The sequence below is a fragment of the Pangasianodon hypophthalmus genome, chromosome 2 (genome assembly GCF_027358585.1).
Source record: "Pangasianodon hypophthalmus isolate fPanHyp1 chromosome 2, fPanHyp1.pri, whole genome shotgun sequence".
Classification (NCBI taxonomy): domain Eukaryota; kingdom Metazoa; phylum Chordata; class Actinopteri; order Siluriformes; family Pangasiidae; genus Pangasianodon; species Pangasianodon hypophthalmus.
In genome coordinates, this window is record NC_069711.1 from 8,017,693 (window position 1) to 8,037,218 (window position 19,526).

The 19,526-nt window shown below is 39.1% G+C and overlaps 1 protein-coding gene across 14 annotated transcripts in view; it reads left to right on the plus strand.

The window, feature by feature from the left end:
- The window catches only part of foxp1b (forkhead box P1b), a 165,476-nt gene that overhangs the window by 64,562 nt on the left and 81,388 nt on the right, over positions 1-19,526 (plus strand). For all 14 annotated transcript variants that reach the window (XM_034310961.2, XM_034310965.2, XM_053231834.1 and 11 more), the window contains one exon: positions 12,276-12,445. In XM_034310961.2, the coding sequence (XP_034166852.2) occupies positions 12,287-12,445 (159 nt within the window). In that variant the 5' untranslated portion in view covers positions 12,276-12,286. The remainder of the gene's footprint in view (positions 1-12,275; positions 12,446-19,526) is intronic.

Below are 19,526 nucleotides of genomic sequence, written 5' to 3' on the forward strand. Positions count from 1 at the left end.
AGAGTCTCTGATAAAGTGCACGGCTCCAGTATCGCTTGTGATCAGGGAAAAGGCAAGAAAGGGACAAGAAGTGAACCACAGTCTGAAACCACAGTATCCTACTGCTACACAATTTTCAGATACGCAGGGAAGACGAAGGATTTTTAACACAGGAGAATGTATAGTTTGGCTTTTTGCACATAGACCAAGAAATGTAAAGTATTATTGAATGATCAGCAGTTGATCAGTCTCAGGGTGGCAACTCCACATAATGCATTAAATGTGGGGAATGGTTAAGGCTGGTGTGATGGGCGGGGATAGTGGTTGTAGTCCAATAAAATCTACTAAAATCTGTCTTCTCATTAGAATTCCTATGGGTTTAACATGAGATAAGGTTGAGAGGATTTGTAAAAGTGAATTGAGGGACGTTTAGACCGCCTGAGCTTTAGGGAGTTCCCTCTGACAGTCTGATAAAAGTATCATTAATAAGGATAAATCTGTGAGGGAGCTGAGGTGTTGAAATATATATATATATATATACATATATATATATATATATATATATATATATATATATATATATATATATATTTACCTTCAAACTGTAGTTTATAAGCTGTTAGATGTAGCACATTCACTCTCCCTGCTTGCTCTCTCGCTCACTGCCTTCCTCCAGATCAGGCGTGAAGTGATTAGTGTTTTATTGATTAGCTCCGAAAGTGGCAAGTGTGGGAAATTGCACCTTTGATCAGAGCATGTTTGGGAAATGAAAGCTGAGGGTGTGAAGGCCTTCCCCGCACACGCACGCACGCGTATACACACACACACACACACGCACACACACACACACACACACACACACACACATCAAGCAGCTGTGTCAGGAATTGTTGTCTGGGTGGTGAGTTCAAACAGAGCAGCTCGTCATTGCCCTCCCCAATGAAAACACATATTTGTTTTGCCTGTTTTCATTCCGCATCTACACACACTGATTACAGCTCTTCATTAACGAAAATTGGGTATTTGTTTTAAACTTTCACCAATCACTTTCATATGCTAATTACGGCGTAATTTAATTTGAGTCCCTGTAATGATGATGCCATTAATATGGACATAAACGATGCTGTTAAGCGGAGAGTAATCTCATTTGCATACTGTACATGCCAGTAAATTAGAGGTCTTTTTGCTGCTCGGTTTCAGCTCCAATTTTCCACTCCTCTTCACACACACACTCTCTCTCTCTCTCTCCCTCCCTCCTCACTCTCTCTGTTTCTCTCTCTCTTGCTCTCTCTCAGCTTTGTGCCTAATAACAGGGGCTCCTTGTTTGATGTCGAGAGCTGAAGCTACACTCCAAACCAACTCGCAGTGTGTAACGCATAAAGCGCCCTCGTTAACACTCCTGACTGCGTCTTTCATATTCTTAAATCGCATTCTTTATATTATTATACATTTTACATTCTTTTCTGCTCTTTTGTTGCCACCTCTTATTTCCCTGTTTATTTCTTTTTCCTTCGTCTTCGTCGCCCTGATGTGTAAAACATTAAAGTACTAAAACAGCATGCTAGTTAGTCTTTGTCTTGCTGACCATTGTTTTGATCATGACAACGAGATTTGTGCGCTGTGACATGAATCACACCGGCGGGACGAGGGGCACGCGTATGTTTATCAAATTCCTTTTACCTTAGCGTGATTATGGTGACAGGGCCGTAATGCGTCTGCAGTAAACTCTGCATCTTAATTCCCCTCATCTATTGTCCTGTATTCTTTTGATGGGAGATGGATTGGGAGGCAAAACATTGAAAACATCTTTTTCTTGAACGTTTTGAGTCTAATGACTCTTCAATGGCCCCGTTTCAGAGGTAGCTGTCAACAGGATCACATTAACTTTAGCAAACGGCATTCTTGTTAATAATGACTGAAAGTGAGCTCACATGTAGCATTCATTCACTAGCATTTTGGGGTGATGATTTCCCTTTTGTGTTGCTATAAAACACTGCCTCCTGCGAGCCTGCCTCTGGTTTTCTTTTGTGTTTTACAGAAGTGAGCGTGTGTTTTATAGACTTCACGCCGACAACACGCTTGCCCTTCAGAGCGGATGCTTTCCTGCCATTTCGCCCCATCAAGAATATTATTTCCCCGCCAACCAATTTTCTCTGTTCGGCTCTAATTGGCTCCATAAATCTGGTGGGGTGGAGGAAGAGGGATGTTTCGGTGTCTCGGAGTGTAATCCTCACCCTTATTTACCAATTCATTAAGATTCATTGATGCGGGCTGGGCCGAGAGGAAATGACAGCATAAATCAGGGCTCCGGCATAATGACCCTAATCAGACGGGAATTGCACAAAATGTCATGATGAACTATGTCCTTGTGTTAGCGCCTACTGTACGTTGTCATTGGACTTGCTTTATGGGTGCAAGGCAGCATCCTGACACGGGCTGTATTTAACACAACAAAAAAGAGCTGTTAAAAAAAAAAAAAAGCAGCGTCCATTAAAGCCTATGTGGGATTCATACAAGTCAGTGTTTAGCCCTTCAGTGTCTTTTTGTATAAGTTCAGCTGCTTAATAAATGACGTGGACATCCCCGTCTTTAGATTTTTACATCTGGGGATATCAATTCCTGAGGACGACAGCACTGCAGAGTTTAGAACCTTATTTAAAACACCTTATTCAACTCAAGAGCTGGGCATTCCTGGGTTGAATTTGGTGTGTTGAGGCAGATATAACACTACAGGACACTACTAAATAGTTTTTATTTCTAATTTGTGTTTTCAGAATTGGAAAAGAGAACATGATGTTTATAGTGTATTATAAATAAGTGTTAAGCCTTCTGTTCTCACTTCAGCTTTCCACTCTCACGCTAGAGAGATTGTTGGGTCATGCAGTGGATTGCAGCGATGGAAGACAAACTTGTAATATAAAAATAACCGAGTTTATAATAGAAAAAATAAACCAAGAGAAAATTATGCTGTTTATAAAATGTACAAACAAGTGTGTATGTCTAGCTTTATCTTTCATTGTGTGACATGATGAAAGGATTGTGCTTTATTTGGGATTTTGTCTTTTTTTTTTTTTTTTTTTCATAGCTTATGTGTCTCTATTATGTGTAATGCCATCTTTTCCTGATAGTCTTCTTTTCCCTCATTGTATTTTTTCCCTAATTTAGTCTTGGCCAATTCCCACTCACAAGTTAGCTCTCCCCTATCACACAACAGCTACCAATGGGTAAGGTGAATTTTAACACGTGCTACTTCCGAGATCTTTTTGAACTGCTGCTCATGCGGCCCAACACACTTGGAGAAAAGTGCTATCCGCCCTCTTCTGCATACATTAGCTCACAGATTGGCTGGTGTCTTTGTGATTGACAGGAGAGAGTGTATGCCATCCCTTCCATCCAGAGATCATGGCCAGTTTTGCTCTCTTGGCTCCTGGCCACTGATTTTGTTTGTGGAGCCTGAAATAAATTCTTTAAAAAAAAAAAAATACTTGTAATGTTTTAGATGTTTTCCAAATCGGTTGCTGTAGCACATGCTGTGTATGCCGAGTTTAGAAGAGGTACAAAAAAATTGCAGATTTGTGTAGGATGTGGCTATCAAGAACTGAAACTCGACACCCAGTTTTATCAGCTGTAAGAGGTGGTCTTACTGATATTAAGCTCATTTCCTCCATTTTTCTATGTGGATGTGTAGGTACTGCAGTGAGGCCACTCTTTGAAAATGTTGGAATTTTCTGAACACTTGCTTACGTCTATAAGAACATATACGGCTTGCAAAATAGTTTTGTTCCATAATGGAATCTGTTTTCCACACCCAAATGCACTCCCACATACTCAGCATGTTTATACCCGACTAGCAGTTTACACACATGAATCTCCCAAGCAGAACAATCAGGTTCACGTTAAACATTAAGAGTAACTATTCAACACCAGATAACCATCCTAACAAACCAGGTGTCGCATTTCGTCGTCATTATTTGTTTATGAAGGTTAATGATTGTGCCAGGCAATCAATGGGCCTCTTTATCTCGCTGTGCGAGCAATTCCAAACAAACAGCTGAGAGACCGGCACCTGCACCGGACCACGGTGAGCTATCACATTCAGCAGCGCTTTTCACAAACAACCCACTGTTCAGTATCATTTAGGTCATAGGGCAAAGCTAACTGCACCGCAGCTGACCATGAAACTTCCTTTAACGTTTTACTTTTTCTCCATCACCGCTGAGTGAAATGTTAAATGAATTCCTATGTTGTGCACATTGTAGCTACAAATGTGTCCTGAAGACAAGTTTCACAACCTAGGTGTAAAAATAACCCAGGTGATTTTGCAATGCAATTTTAGGTAATCTTGTTTTTCTGTTCTTTTCCATTGAGGAATTCCGGTAAGTTTGATGTGCATACCTTGCATGCTCATCTTTCGAAAAAGCTCCCCTATCAGTCTTCATGTGAATGTTCCCGCATTGGTTGACGTGCCAGTATGCCACCATTCTTGTCAACCTGGTTTTAAGACAAATGATTCCCTGCCTCAATTACATTGCCCGTTTTTTTTTTTTTTTTTTTTTTTTTTTTTTTTTTTTTTTTTTTAAATTATTTATTTCTTTTGAAATGAGTTGACACCAGAGCTGTGCAACTGGGTAAGCTTACTCCCCAAGACAATGTTACTAATAATATGTTCCCTCTGATACACTGGTCTCGCTGTATTAATTAGACAAAGTTCATGGAAGCTGAACTTTGCTTCCCAAGAAAACGCAAGCGGCATACTTCCACCCCCCAAAAGTCCAGTGGCCGTGCCCACGGGAGGGTTCTCTGTATGAATTTTATGGAGCAATGATTAAAAAAAATATATGGCACAATTTTAAATAATATTAAACAATAAGCAATTTGCATGATCTCACAGGAGGCAGGAGAGGAGGCCGTGTTTTTCTTGAGCGTGTGCGTATCTATTTGACAGCTCTAATTTTACCAGATGAGCTTCAGGGATATTGAGTGAGGCCTTATTTTTCCCCAGAATGCATTGCTGCTTGAGAAGCGAATGTCCGTGTCCTCTTTGCTAGGGCGCTGTTAATCCCAAGTCGCGGGCGAACAGCAGTGATCAAAGTCGCTTGAAGGAGAGAGGCTCAGGAGTACACTGTAACCCGCTTGTGATTTGAGTCCCACATCCTGGACTTGCCATTCTGGTAGCGCCACCATTAAAACTCATTAGTCCTTCTCTTATTTACCTCAGTCTCTGTTGGCTGTTGTGCTAAAAATACCATGGCCTGCCTTACTTTGCTACGTTCCATTATTGTCTCATCACAACGGGTTTCTCTCTTGCACCGTCTCTCTGAATTGTACACTAGCATAGATTTATGGTAAAGAGACAAAAACTATCTCATGCATCTCCTGAAATTATGTATCTATTTAGCCTCTCCCCTGGAGTTGCATGCCTTCACCCAGCATTTTTACTGTTTATTTCGATGAGCTTGTGGCGTGATAATAGGTCTGTATTTATATGAATCACGGCATGCGACGTTACAGGATGTTACGGCCCTGTTTTGTGTAGATGCGCCGTTAATACATTTGAGTCTAAATTTCACGCATGAGGATCCTATTACGCACCCCTCAATGTGAAATAAATATGTGCACAGCCCCTCAGTCATTTGTTTCTTGCCTCTTCAAAATGCACATAAATGGATTTAGAGGGCTAAATGAAATGAGTGCAGGGAGGGAGGCAGAGAGAAGACTGAACACAGAAACAAGAGTGATGCCTCATATCCAGTGTTTGGCTCTACAGATGGTAAACTCAAAATATGAAAAATTCACAAATCAAGCAACTTCCTAAACTAGTATTGTTGCAAGGTCTCTAGTTATTATTATTCCATTCTTCATGGCCACTTTGTGAGAGGTGAATAGTGTCAGCCTTGCACCCTTTTTAGCTAACTGGTTTACTGATTAAATATAATTTAAATTGCATTAACATATATACATGCACACACATTAGTGAAGTGTACCTACACGTGCTCTTAAATTTTTATTGATGTTTTATTAAACGCAAGTTAGAATTGTGAGGCATACTGTATCGGAATGGCAATTTTGCATTTTCCAAGTTTATTTCTCACTTAGCAAGTGTTAACATCGAAGTTAATACCATTTAATATTAATTAAAACTCAGCATTTTCTTGACAAATAAGGCAAGTGGTTGTCAGAGTATTTTTCAAATTAAGTTAAACTCTTGGCTAAAGCCGAACGATAGCCTCAACTTGGTTCTCGCTGGTTCACATCTCCAGCAGCTGGGCTTTGCCACCGTTAATGCCTCTTCAAATGTCAGGAGAACGACTGTTTGTTTGCCTGCCGTTTCCCCCCTAGCTGTTTGTTCTAGAAGGGCCATGTTTACATCGACCTTGGTTCTCCCAACAAATTCTCTCTCTCTCTCTCTCTCTCTCTCTCTCTCTCTCTCTCTGTGTCTCTCTCTCACTCTCCCTCCCTCCCTCTCTCTCTCCTTTCTCTCATTCCTGAAGTATGTTTGCATTAAGACCTGCCCTCGGTGTCACCTGTGTGATCTGTTGATCATTCCACCTGGTTAATGTTAAATTGCTCTTTGCAAGAAGACGTGTTTGTTCATAAACACAAGGAAAAAAGACTCTCCCACCCCTCCTCTTTGTTTACCGTAACCATGGCAGCAATCAGTCATTAAACAAATAGTGGGCTTTGTTTGCTAGAACAAGTGGCCCAGCGTTGGCCCTAAAAGGGTTGGAAGCAAACTTAAGAGGAGGAAGAAAACAAAGAAAGACCAAAAAAAAAAAACTCTAAATGAAAGGGTCTCACTCCACTGTCACACAAGTGGTGAGATACAGTTATCTCCTTATCTGGTGAATTAGATGCACGTGCTTCACTCATGCTATGAAGTCTCCTTTTACATTCTCATTTCTTTATTAGGCAGATTCTTTTATTCAAAGAGACAAATCCAAACATAGAGCTGTAGTTATAGAGTAAATGGACAGGAGTGCCACGGACTCATTGCTATCGTCCACGTTAACTTACAGTAAAGTGCTAAAGTAATACATTTGATCAAGAAGAGCCCTCAATTCTATCACCAGGTTAGCAGCACTAAAAACACAAGTTGAGAGATTTTCAGTACTGATATTCAAGTGCTCATGTGAGAGCTGAGGCTTTAGCTGTGTTGCTTGGCCTGGGAAATTTGTGTAGCCTTTTTGGATCTACAAATGAGAAGAATCTGGTTTATAGATTAAGTACCATGCAGTGGAGGTATCACAAGATGCTATTCACATCCTTTTTACAATTAGAGAAGAGTGATTCTACTTCTCAGACGGCGTGGGATGTTGAGGGATTTTCTGTAATGTACCTGTCTCGTTACGGAATCCAGTGTATCGTCTCCAAACCAAAGGACGGGGTGAACTGTTGTATTAAAATGTCCTTTACTCAAAACATAATAATAATAGAAATCTATGGGCAGTTAGTATATTAATAATAAATCCAAACTACAACCGTTACTCTATTAATAGTATTACTGCTACTGATGATAAAGGTCTTAGGATGAGATACGATGGAATGACCTATTAAAGCTGTCCTTATGTAGTTTTTTTTTTTTTTTCCTAAATTTCCAACCCTGAATAAAGTAGAAACAAATTCTGTTTTTTAATGCTTTCTTGAGAGATTTTGTGTTATCTATTATCTATTAAATTTGATATGTCTGCATATTGAACAATATATTCAAAAGACAACACATTAAAGACTATTCTGTATAAAATACACCATCTATTATGTGAGGTGTAATAAACATTGAAACTTAATCAAGCCCGCACTTCCTCCTCTGAGAATGTAGCTTCCTATTTTATCTTCCAATTTTTTGATAGCGCTTTCCTCCTAGTGTTAAGCCGCCCTGTGACGAGGCATGAGCAGCAGTTCCATGAGAGCGGTTGCTCTCGGAGGAAGTGTGTGCTAGCCTTCTCCCTCCAGGGTTACTAGGTGTCGTATGGTAGGGGAGAGCTGGCTGGTGGGTGGGAATCGGCTTTTATAATGTTAAATGTTTTCATCAGTTGAAAAGGGAAATCTAAGATACATATTCAGCCAGTGCTTGCTGTACTGTTACACCCCTGGTATCTATGTACAATCAGACGCCAACAGTATAACCACAAAAGTAGTCTCATCTCTGAAAGGACAGCTTATACAAATTTAAAGCTCAATTTACAAATACTGTGCGAAAGTGTTTTTTTTTTTTTTGGAAACTGCCATGTCTGCCTTTAGACTTGCCCAGCACACTTGTTATATATGTACTGGAATCCACACAGCTTTTGGGCTGGGTTGGAAACTCGTGTCCTGAGAGTTTGAGATATGTTCATGGCAGTTGGACATTCAACAGATAAATAGGTCATTTCTGCATTTCCTGCTGTCTGTGATTGTAAGTAGACATAACATGTTGGTATGTTTTGTTTTTTTTTGTCTATTATTTTTATCTTTCCTGGTGGAAAAACACAAGCCACGTAAGTGCGTGATTTTTGATTTATGACGTAGCCAAAATGCAGCTGTGCACACGAGGGAAAAAAAGTCCCCCAAATAACCCGGGACGCTCTCACACCTTTTCATTGCTGTTGTGATGTCTGGACTGTCAGCCAAGCTGAACCTAAACAACGGTCTATGAGTGTCCGGATGGTTTTGTCTCTGCCTTTTGTGTATTCTTATCCGCTGTTTAAGAATGCTGTGCTTTTGTTGAGGTCTGATGTAAACAAGGACCTCAGGAGAGTGGAGCCAGTAGGAGCAGGTGGGGAGCGGGAACGCACTGTAATCGCTGGGATAAGAAACTCCTAGATGCAGGAGGGAGGGAGGCTTGTTTTCTGTTGCTCACACACCCACCCATCCACACACACACACACACACACACACACACACACATATATAAGTATATAAGCACACTTGCATACGTTTCTTATTACTCATCTGGGAAATCATTGCAGCTAAAATGCCACACCTAAGTTTCAGGAACTGAAAGGTAGCCTTTAAGTATTTTTACAATAATTTTACTTTATACACACACACACACACAGACAGACACAAACCACCCTCAATCCAATAGCTCCTGATTGTTTTTGTTTTCTTGGAACTCAAATGAGCTTTGGTCAGATGTGACCATCATGTGACACTGTTTGTGCGTGTGCATGCACGCACGTGCACTTTTACTGTACAGACAGCATTAAAGGAACTCTGTGAAAGCATCAACAAACAAAAACTTTGACCTTGAATTATCCACTGTTTGTTCCAAACACTTGTTGTGTTTTGCAAGCAGTTGTTCCACCCAACGAAAGCAGTCAACTGATGATCGACGTCTGTTTCACACTCGATTGCTGCCTCTGTTAATCTTCTGGAATTTCCATAATGCAGAGGACTTCTTGTTTTTGTTGGTCCTTTTCATAAGCCTTGACATGCTTTGTAAACAAACAGGCCTGTTTCTCATGAACCCTTTGTGTGTGTGTGTGTGTGTGCGTGTGTGTGTGTGTGAGAGAGAGTGAGAGAGAGAGAGAGAGAGAGAGAGAGAGAGAGAGATGAGTGTTTTTTTCAACTAACATTTGCTCACAAACCCTAAATAGACACGAACACACATTTCTCTTTAACCTAGAACCACAAAATGTTCTGTTGTGGGTAATGCATTAGTTACCAGCGGTTCATTGAAATCAGCTTAATAATACAACGTCTTCATGCAGTGCTTTTATTCATATGCCGTTCTGAATATTAATGCCTTTTCAGAAGGCTCTTTCATTGCTATCTGTTTCATACTTATGATGGATAACACACTTTTGGTGGCGATATTGCAGCTTTTAAATTATTTGGTGGCATAAGTTAATGAGATGGTAGATTTATGGCTTTCATTTGTTTGTCAATTTGAAAATTAATTGGGTGTTAATTTTAGCTGGCCCTGTTCAGACAGAGGCGACATGGGCACATTACTTTGCATTCATTTTAGCTTTCCTTCCTTTTAGCGTGGGTCACTAGTTCTGCATGCATTAAAACTCTAGCCCATTCTCCTGATTACTTTTTAGAGATGCCACATTTTTTGCAAAATTTACACCTTTATCTTATAATTATTCAAATTCAGCATGCAGTGAGTGTGCAGCCATTACCGCCGTCCTTCATGAGCCTCCATAAGAAGAGGGGGGGATGACAGAGATGAACGTGCATTAATTTATGCACACAGATTAGATTTAGATGTGAAAATTTGACTTAGGAAGAACGGAAAGTGGTGAACGCCTTTGTTATTTGGATTTGTGCTTGTATTGGTGTTGGGCCCGAGTTTGAACGTGTGTTTGTAATTGCCATGTGGGCATGTGTGTATCGCAGACACAGTTTTTGGCTCTCTTGTTCTGTTCTTGTTTAGAGGATGCTATAATTGAGCATGGCTCTGGCAGATTGGTGAAAGAGACAAGCTGGGGCAATATGTACGTCTGGAAAAGATGAGAGAAAGAGAGGGATAATAAGAGAGAGAGAAAACACTGGGCACACTCTTGTTTGACGGATACACAAATAAGTAAATACCTACATAATAGTTTGATCTTGTATGAACATTGCCTTGTTGTAGGAGCCACACTAAACACAGTACATGAATAAAGAGCAGTACATAAGTAACAATAAATAGGAATAAGCAGTTCTATAAATGCAAAGAGATCTAGTAAGATATTGCACACTGGCAGTGTGCATAAAGATAACAAAGTATTGTTTCCTTTTTTTAATTATTCTTATTTTTTTTTTTAAATAACTTTGTTTCTTTAGTTAGTCATGTGTTATAGCTTTAGGGAGAGCTTTATTACTGTTACCACTGTTACGAAGTGGATTATTTTATTATTACAGCATGGTTTGAAGTGTGTCCTTCTGCTTATACCACAGCAATTCCCATGAGTGAAAGACGTATTGTACTTTTTAATTGTTTATTGGTACATTTAATGTTACGGGACACCCATTAGATAAGCTAGTTCATGTTAACACTTGAGCTATAGCAGCTATAAACAGTCATTTCCTCACCAGCCTCTCCTGTATTTTCTCTCTCGAAGTTAATAAGACCAAAAAAAACCCGCAACTTGTCACGTTACCTGGTACAGAAATTTTCTCCATCAGCCATGTACTTTTGTATATAATTTTAGTAGTGTCTGAAGATGTAGTAACTAGTGAAGTAGTGACGACTGTATTTTTTTTCAGTACATCTAAATGAGTGAAATGACCACCACTCTCCCAAAAAAGTGCATTAACCTTAATAAAATGTAGTGTCTCAAATCTGAATTCCCTTTCCATTTTCGCCCACCTTTGTGTTTTAAGTGCTTTTTCTTCTGCCCGACATCAATAATAAATCCGGTTGCTTAGATGATCTGGAACGTGAAAGGATGTAGTGGTCCTTGTGTATGAGAAGATGAATTTCTGTCCATTTCAGAAATCCAGTGACTAGTGGATATCTGAGTATATAGGCTTAGAAGGGGAGCACACACAAGCACAGACAAAATACAAAAAAAAAAAAAAAAATCAAACATAAGCATGCATTGTCAAAATGAGGGAATTCTTTCTATACTCTGAAATAAACAGGGCTTCAATGCATAAAATCTTATTGACACATGACGTTGATGTAATGGATACATTATAAATACATTGGCCATAAGTCTGGATTGTTTGCTGCAGCTGGTGCTTATTTATGTTCAGGCTGGGATTCTGGTGTAAACTCAACAGCTGCGATGCAAATGTTTGCAGTACAGTTTGATTTGGGAGGACTTTCGGCGAGAGCTGTCAGCCATTAAAAAGCCATCGAGGCAGCGGTTCTTCTGGGAGCCATCCGAGTAAATATATCCATTTCAGTCGAATGTGTTTTGTTTGCAAGCGAGTGTGTTTTCTTGGGCTCCACTGCCGAGAGTTGCTCTAGGGTTGTGTTCCCATCCCTCATTTTCCCCTTCCTTTCCTCCCTCTCCCCCCCGGAAGAAATGGAGAAACAGAAACGAGCATTCGATATCTCACAACCTGCACCCTTTTTTGGTCTGGACACTCATGGATGTGTCATCTCTAGAGGATCTAAACAGTTTATCACCATGTGGGAAAGTGTGTGTGTGTGTGTGTGTGTGTGTGTGTGTCTCTATGTATGTCTGTGGGTGGAAACCATCAGGCTAGAAAGCAAACAAACAAATCCAGTCCAACTAGGAAAGGACAGGAAAATCTAGTAGAAGAGTCAAATTGAGTTTGGTCAGTTTAGCCTGCTGAACCCAAAAGTCTGTTCATGCATTTGACGTACACCACATTATTTTAACAGCTACATCTTTTTCCATATCTTTTAATCACAGGCCTTTAAGTCATGATGCAAGAAGCGGGGACAACGGAGGCGACGAGCAACGGAACAGCCAAACAGAACGGGGTGGCAGCTGAAGGCGGGCTTCGAGACGTACGATCCAAGAGTGCCACACCTTCCTCTGACATCACAGCCACTAATCTCATGACCCTTCAACAGCAACAGGTAATTGTGATTTATCTTACACGTGTGTGAAGGTTTTTGATCATCCAACGGGTTCAATCAGTCTCACTCTCTCACCTGTCTTTTATTAAGCCATGTCATCGACATATCCCTCTCCCTCCTTTAAAGTGCCCATTAATATTTCATCACCCCACCTTCTCCAAGTACATAAACACATTATTATTATTATTATTTATGTATACTGAAGGTGTGCTGAATTTTTAAAACACTCTAAAGTGCTCTTTTGGCAATTGTGTGTTTGCTTGCTGATGTGTTTATCCCAGCACACGTTCCAGTAAAATAGTTTGCAGAAATGTAGGTGCAGTGGGATTCTTGGACAGTGGTGGCTGCACATTCACTTCACACGTTGTCAACGTGACGTGAGCTGCCTGTCCAATCAGGCAGTCTGGCCTCCTAAGACCCGCCCCAGAAATGTTTTCCTGTCACTACGGCTTTTTGTGTTGGCATGAGTGTTGGCCGGCGACAGCACAGGCGAAAGGACTGGCGCTTGAAAAGATCAGTGAGCCGCATGCTATCTGTGCCCCAGGGGCTGATGGGAGTTGTTGTCAGTGGTTGTTTGGTCATGATGGAGCGACACTCTGATGTAGCTGTCAGCCGGCATAGAAATGTCTGTCTGTAAACACAAGGGCAGTGGCTTTGCTTTGAAGCAAAAGATGATGATGGCTTTGAAAATCTTTACATATGTTTTGGTGTCACGGTTGCCGTTTGTTGGCAGTTTCGTGGCAAACTTTGAAATATCAGAGCAATATAGATATTTCAGTGAGCATCAAAAATGAAGTACAGGGACCCAGCTGTAAGGAGGCATGGTATCTGATTTTTTCGTATCGGCAATAATAAAATGTGTGTGTGTGTGTGTGTGTATATTTTTTTAGTGTAGTCCATATATGAAAGATTAAAGTAGCTTATAACAAGTACATTAATAAAATAGTGAATGGTTTATTATGAAGTTCCAGTTTCTCCAAAAGAACTGGAACCTTTCATCATCAAACGAAAGATGACACTACAGCTGATTACGAAGCTAAAGTTCATAACCGCCAAATAGTAGTCTTAATCCTTAGTGATTGGCTGTCAGACCTACTCTCTCCCGCCCATCGAATGGCCGAAGCCGAATGCACAACGCCCTGATGTTGGCCGCATGAAAATCACAGCCATGCTGAATTCATTAGTGCCGTCGTCACACAAAACCGTGGATGAAACTTCAATAACTGCAGGCCACAGTTGAGTAAACAGTTGCGCTGAAATTTAATTCCTGTTGACTTTTCCTTCGTTCCCTGCCAGAGGCGGGTTCTGATTCGCCCGACTAAAACAACAAGAGTTACAGCTTTGATGGATGTGAGGGGAGAAGAGGGAGAGAAAGAGATCTGTGGGTGAACCAGAACATGGTGCTGAAAAAAAGACTGAAGACTGAAAAAAGAATAGATAAGAGAAAAAGGATCTGTGGAATAGTGCTCACTATGAAGTGGTATAGTGTGGTACAGTTTTTATTACGGTAAACACTGATGAGGCACAAGTTGGGAACCGACACATTTAACCTTTCTGATGGCAGTTTAAACTTTAAGGGGAGTTTTATGGGGAAAAAAAAGTTTTTAATTTTGTAATTATTCTAACTTCCATATTTTCAATCCAAAATATGGCATCTCAACATTTCTTAAAGCTGTTGTAAATGATTTTTAGAGAGCACATGCCACTTTAAAAGTTTTATAAATTAGTTGGTTAATGCTGGATTTTACTACTTTTGTTAGTCATAAGCCTTTTTTTTTAAACATTGCTCTCTGTTGCTATTTTTAATGGTATTAAATGAATGTGCTGTTCTGGAACGGCACAAGAATGGGGTGTGACAGTTGAAGTCCTCCATCGCAGTGGGATTTTCAAATTCTTCTTGGTTTAAAAATGTGCGTGTGTTGCTGCGTCCTGAGACCTCCTCTTAACTGTGTCGCGCTTAATAATGCAATCTTTTCTGACCTCAAGTGCAGCTTTGTAAGTCTTTTCAGATACAGTTTCATGTGTTTTTAATTTTGCCACCCACATCTACATAAATAAATGCCCAAATCCTGACTAAATACAACAGATTCATTATGTTATTTATTATTTTATCTACAAAAGAGCAAACAAATCTGTTGTGGCTACTAAAGGCCTAAAGACTTAAGCCTTAGCATACTTAAAGCGGAGACAGCGTCTGTGCAGCCTGCACAAAGACACAACTACCATAGTGGGCTTGCAAACTCACATACTCTCTATGGTTTTGTATTTACTGTTATGTTTGAATGCACCAATCACAGGCTTGTACTCGCATAGTGTGTTCATCTCCAGAGTTCGCTCAACTGCCATGTCCACGATACAGCAAGCAAAGTCTCCTCATGTTGTCCATTTCCTGTACAATTGCGTCATATTGTTCGTGAAAACCAGCCAATCATTGTCTCTGCGTGAAGTGTGCCGAGGCCTAACGCAGCATCTTTTACATGGAGGTTTTATGCACCTCCATAAACTCCATAGAAATCCATCCCAATCCATAAAAACACATTATTAAAACAGCCATGTATAATTTGCATAATAGCATTATCAGTGCCGTTAAGATACCAGTAGCATTCTACGTCAAATTGGCACTTCACATGCACTTTCACGTTCTCTCTCGTATCCTCCCTTTAATGCTTTACGTTTAGACCCGCTCTCAAAAGATTATTTCAAAATCATCGAAAGATCCAATAACTCTTAATACTCCCACATAGGTGGAGCTGTAAAAGTGTGAAATTGTTTTTTTTTGCTGTTGGAGCTGGCGTGAAGCAGATTATCTAGATTACGTTTTCGGACACAGGGCTTTAATTCTCACGTGATGTATAGCGATTTGTTAAAAACAGACATGGCAGATATTGCGTTTTTTAAAAAAGTCATCTTTCAACCTTTCAGACACCGTGTGTTTGCTTGTAATGCGATCAGACTTAATTACTATGTAGTGACCCGTGAGCATTCAGTTCTACTGATTAAAAAAGAAAACACGAATCTGGCGTTTATAATGATTTGGAAACAAACTACTGAATATAGTTGAGGTTTATATTGCACAGTATAGCATGAATCTTTTATTTAAGTGTTTATAGTGAAGAAGCCATGCCTAGGGGCAAAATGCGCACTGTGTGTGTGAGACCTGGGTGTGTGTGTCATTCATTCTGTATTCCTCATTGTCAATATTCACTTTTTCTCTTTAATCTCTGTTAGCCCCAATATCTGTCTATTTATGTTATATATGCATTTGTGGATTTTGGACTGTTCAAAAAAAAAAAAAAAAAAAAAAAAAAAAAAAACAGTACCACTTAAATATCAACATAAAATATAACGATAGAAACATATTAAAAAATACATTTGTTGGTTATTTTTATCACTATGAATTGATCTAAAAAGATGTAAGTGAATGAGAGAGCGAAGGAGATGTTATTTGACTGGATATTGCAACAGTACGCCTTCTGAATAATGTATCCATTCGAACCCAGCTACACCTCGATACCAGCTGCACTGATGGTCACAAAGATGCCCAAAATATCCCATTGCACATGCGCCATGATCCTGAAAATAGAGCCCTTCATCGTAACGTCCTTTACAGCCTCATAGCTTTGACTTAATGCTCTGGGTAAGAAATAGTGTCTGTGCTTATTTTTCCATGCATCATTTTTTTTTTTTTCTGAAGATGAACAAATTTGTTCCAATTATGGATGAACAGTTTATATTTATTGTTAATGAGCATTTACCTGTCTGTTGAATATAATCAAATTTATCTGCATTCAAGGAGTGGCATTTAGTGTGAGTGTTGCTGTAACAGTGAGAAGAGTCTGAATCCTCAGAATGTAACAGTTGACTAACATGTTAACTGTTGTAAAAGTGATTTCATTTGCCATGCTTGTGTTATTAACAAGTCTTCATATTTTTTTTTAAATATTAGTTGAATACCCATTCCACTTCTCATAAATAACTTCACAGTTTTAAAATATGTTGCTTTATTTTTCCCCTTACATGACCTGTTTAGTTTTTTATTATTATATACATGGGAATATAGTAGACTAACTGAATGCCGATCAAAATAAAATCTCTGAACTGAAAAACTTGTGAGTGTCCTGATCACCAGGTAAACCTTTGCATACGTTCTACACAATACCTGCAGATTATTATTTTTCTTTTGGTCAGCAGGCTCTGTGTAGGTGGATAATTAAACAGACATTCCATGTTTTTCGGGTTCAGAGATTTCATTTTGATTGGCGTTCAGTTAGTTTACTATACTCCAATGTATATAAGTGAAAGTTGTTTTTTTAATATTTAATTTTTTTTAATTTTATTTTATTTGTATTGTACTTTTCACAATAGGTATTGTCACAAAGCAGCTTTACAGTCTAGATGTAGCTTTAGATCCCTGATGATGGATAATGATGAATAATAGATTATTAGGATGCATATAGGTGAAGTTCCAGTGTAGTTTGTGACAATCCTGGGCTTCGTAATGAGCCAATTTTTCATTTTAACTCAGCTGCTATTAACCAATCAGGAATTGTGTCTGCAAGAAGGCGGTCCTACTCACCTGTCAATTATTTTGCTGCCTCTCTAAATTAGACACTTTTATGACTTTTATGAGTTGCCATTGTGGTTTATGCAGCGCTCTAAAAGGTAAAAGAGAGACAAGTGATTAACCGAGAAGATCCTATATGACCTCCACACACTTCTATATATATTTCTAGCCTTTTGAACATTTATACATGCATATATCTGTGCATATAAATGGAAATTGTGCCTTTTAATAATGCCCTCATAGCATCATAGCCGTGACCTATATCCATAATTAAGTAGGTTGTTAAGATTACCTAACGTACTGTTTATAGTGGCTTTAGTTTTCTAGTCTGGCTTTTGTTTGCTTTTGTCTAGTTTGCACCTATTTTAATCATTTGCTCCTGATTTGCTAATGAGCATCTGATTAGTTGATTATTTGATAGTTCAGTGAAAAAGTGTTGATTGGTCGTTTGCTGAAACTCCAAAGCTCCTTTTTATTTTTTTATTTTTTTAACCCATAGAAAAGCTCAGTCAAAAATTAATCTTCCAAATTCATAAACTAATAAGCTCCAAATCCTTTGAGAACATGGCAGGAAAAAAAAAAACAAACCTGGAGCTTGGCATGTCATCAGTTCTTGTTAGGGAACATAACTATGAAAGACAGTGCTCATTAATACATATGGAGGATGAAATAATTGTAATCTGTTTGATCATCTCAAGCCTGACGGAGGAATTCATCTTGCCACACTAGTTAGATTGGGGGAAGCAGACCATAAGCTTCATTTAAACATCTCCATACGAAAGTCAAATCACTAGCACTCTCTTACATTTAAAAAAAAGAAATATGTGTGTATATATATATATATATATATGGCCCTCGATAGGAGTGTTTCAGTTAGAATTTGAAGCTTTGGATTGTCAGCTCACAGATTCATGAAACCCTACAATAGTGCTGTGTAGCCATAGTGTGCTGAGCCTGTTAAAATTGGCACTTGTTGGAGTTTGTTTACTCCAGCTGTGTATGTTCACTCAGTGTTTGTTGGATCGTTAAATGTTTGACTAGTCTTTGATATTCCAACAGTCTAATAAATCATGATCTGTCAGGCCTCAAGCAAGCCCCATCTCCATAATGATTGAGTTGTGTTATAAATTCAGTGTGAAGATGTACACCAAACAAAATTCCAAAGGCATTGCTAATTTAACTATTTTTCCACAGTTCTTTGAAAAGTAACCAAGTACTGTAGTTGCTAGTAATGTATTCATAGTTGCTATTGTAATTAGCTCTCTAATAATGTAGTCGTGTAATAATAATGTAGTTGTGCTTAAAAGGCTTCATCTTACTTAACTAATAATGAATAGAAACCAGTTGAAGACATTCTGGAGACGTACTGGAATTCACTATGGGATGCCAGTCCATCTCAGGGCACTATGCACACACACATTCACACCAATTTAGGACTGTGGGAGGAAACCAGAGAGCCCGGAGGAAACCCACGTGAACACATGGAGAACGTGCGTAACTCTAACCTGAGTAACCTGAGGTCAACACTACCTGCTGCACCACTGTGCCGCCTGGATTTTAAAAAGATTATTATTATTATCATTATTATTATTATTATTATTATTATTATTATTATTAAATTGCATGGGCAAATCATAGATAATATCTCATATTGTAATTTGCCATCTTTACGGGGTTGGAAAGAGTTCACTGCCTATGTTATTCAATTTCTTATCCACTCACTTATATAGCAAAGATGTTTTATTCCTACTATGGTTGACTTGAAAGCGAGACACATTCTTCTCTTTATGTTACAGCCGCTAGTGCTTTTTTTCTCCTGTGACTTATTTCACATTCTGATCTGCTTTATTCTGCTTTTCAGCTGGTTCGACATTGCTTATTTGTTCTGCAGCTGTGTAAAAGTGTAAGTGACTGGAATTTCCCCATTTAAGATACACACATCCTCACCCGGCCACGTAAGCATGTCGCCAGAGATACCACCAGAAGTCAGGTGGATCACAAATATGTCGGCTTCCTCAAAATAGTCCCAAAAACTGTTTTTTTGTTGGTTTTTTTTCCCCTCCAGATAGATATCAAGCTTTATGGAGCCAAAGGCAATTTTGGCATGAAGTGAAATATATGCAGATCCTGTAATGACTGCACTTGGTGACTGCTTTTCAAAAGCTGCTTTTGTCATGCGCACCCTCTAGCTATGAGAGAACTTGTGGTTTTCAGCATTTTCTTTTGATGAGGAAGTGAGGATGATGAGAGTGATAAAAATAAAATAAAAAAAAAAGAAAAAAGACAAACAGGCTGATCATATGCACCAGCAAGCTTTTTGTGATGTTTTGTGCCTTTCTTCTCTTCATTTTGATGCATCTGCAGCAGAAAGTGTCTGCGCGTGCACATACAAACAACCTCTGCAGCAAGAAGGAAGTGGCTTTTTACGGCTGATGTAGGATTTAAATCTTAAGCTTGATGACTCTATGAATGCATATAAACTCACCTGTAATTAGCATGTAACAAACACTCCAACAC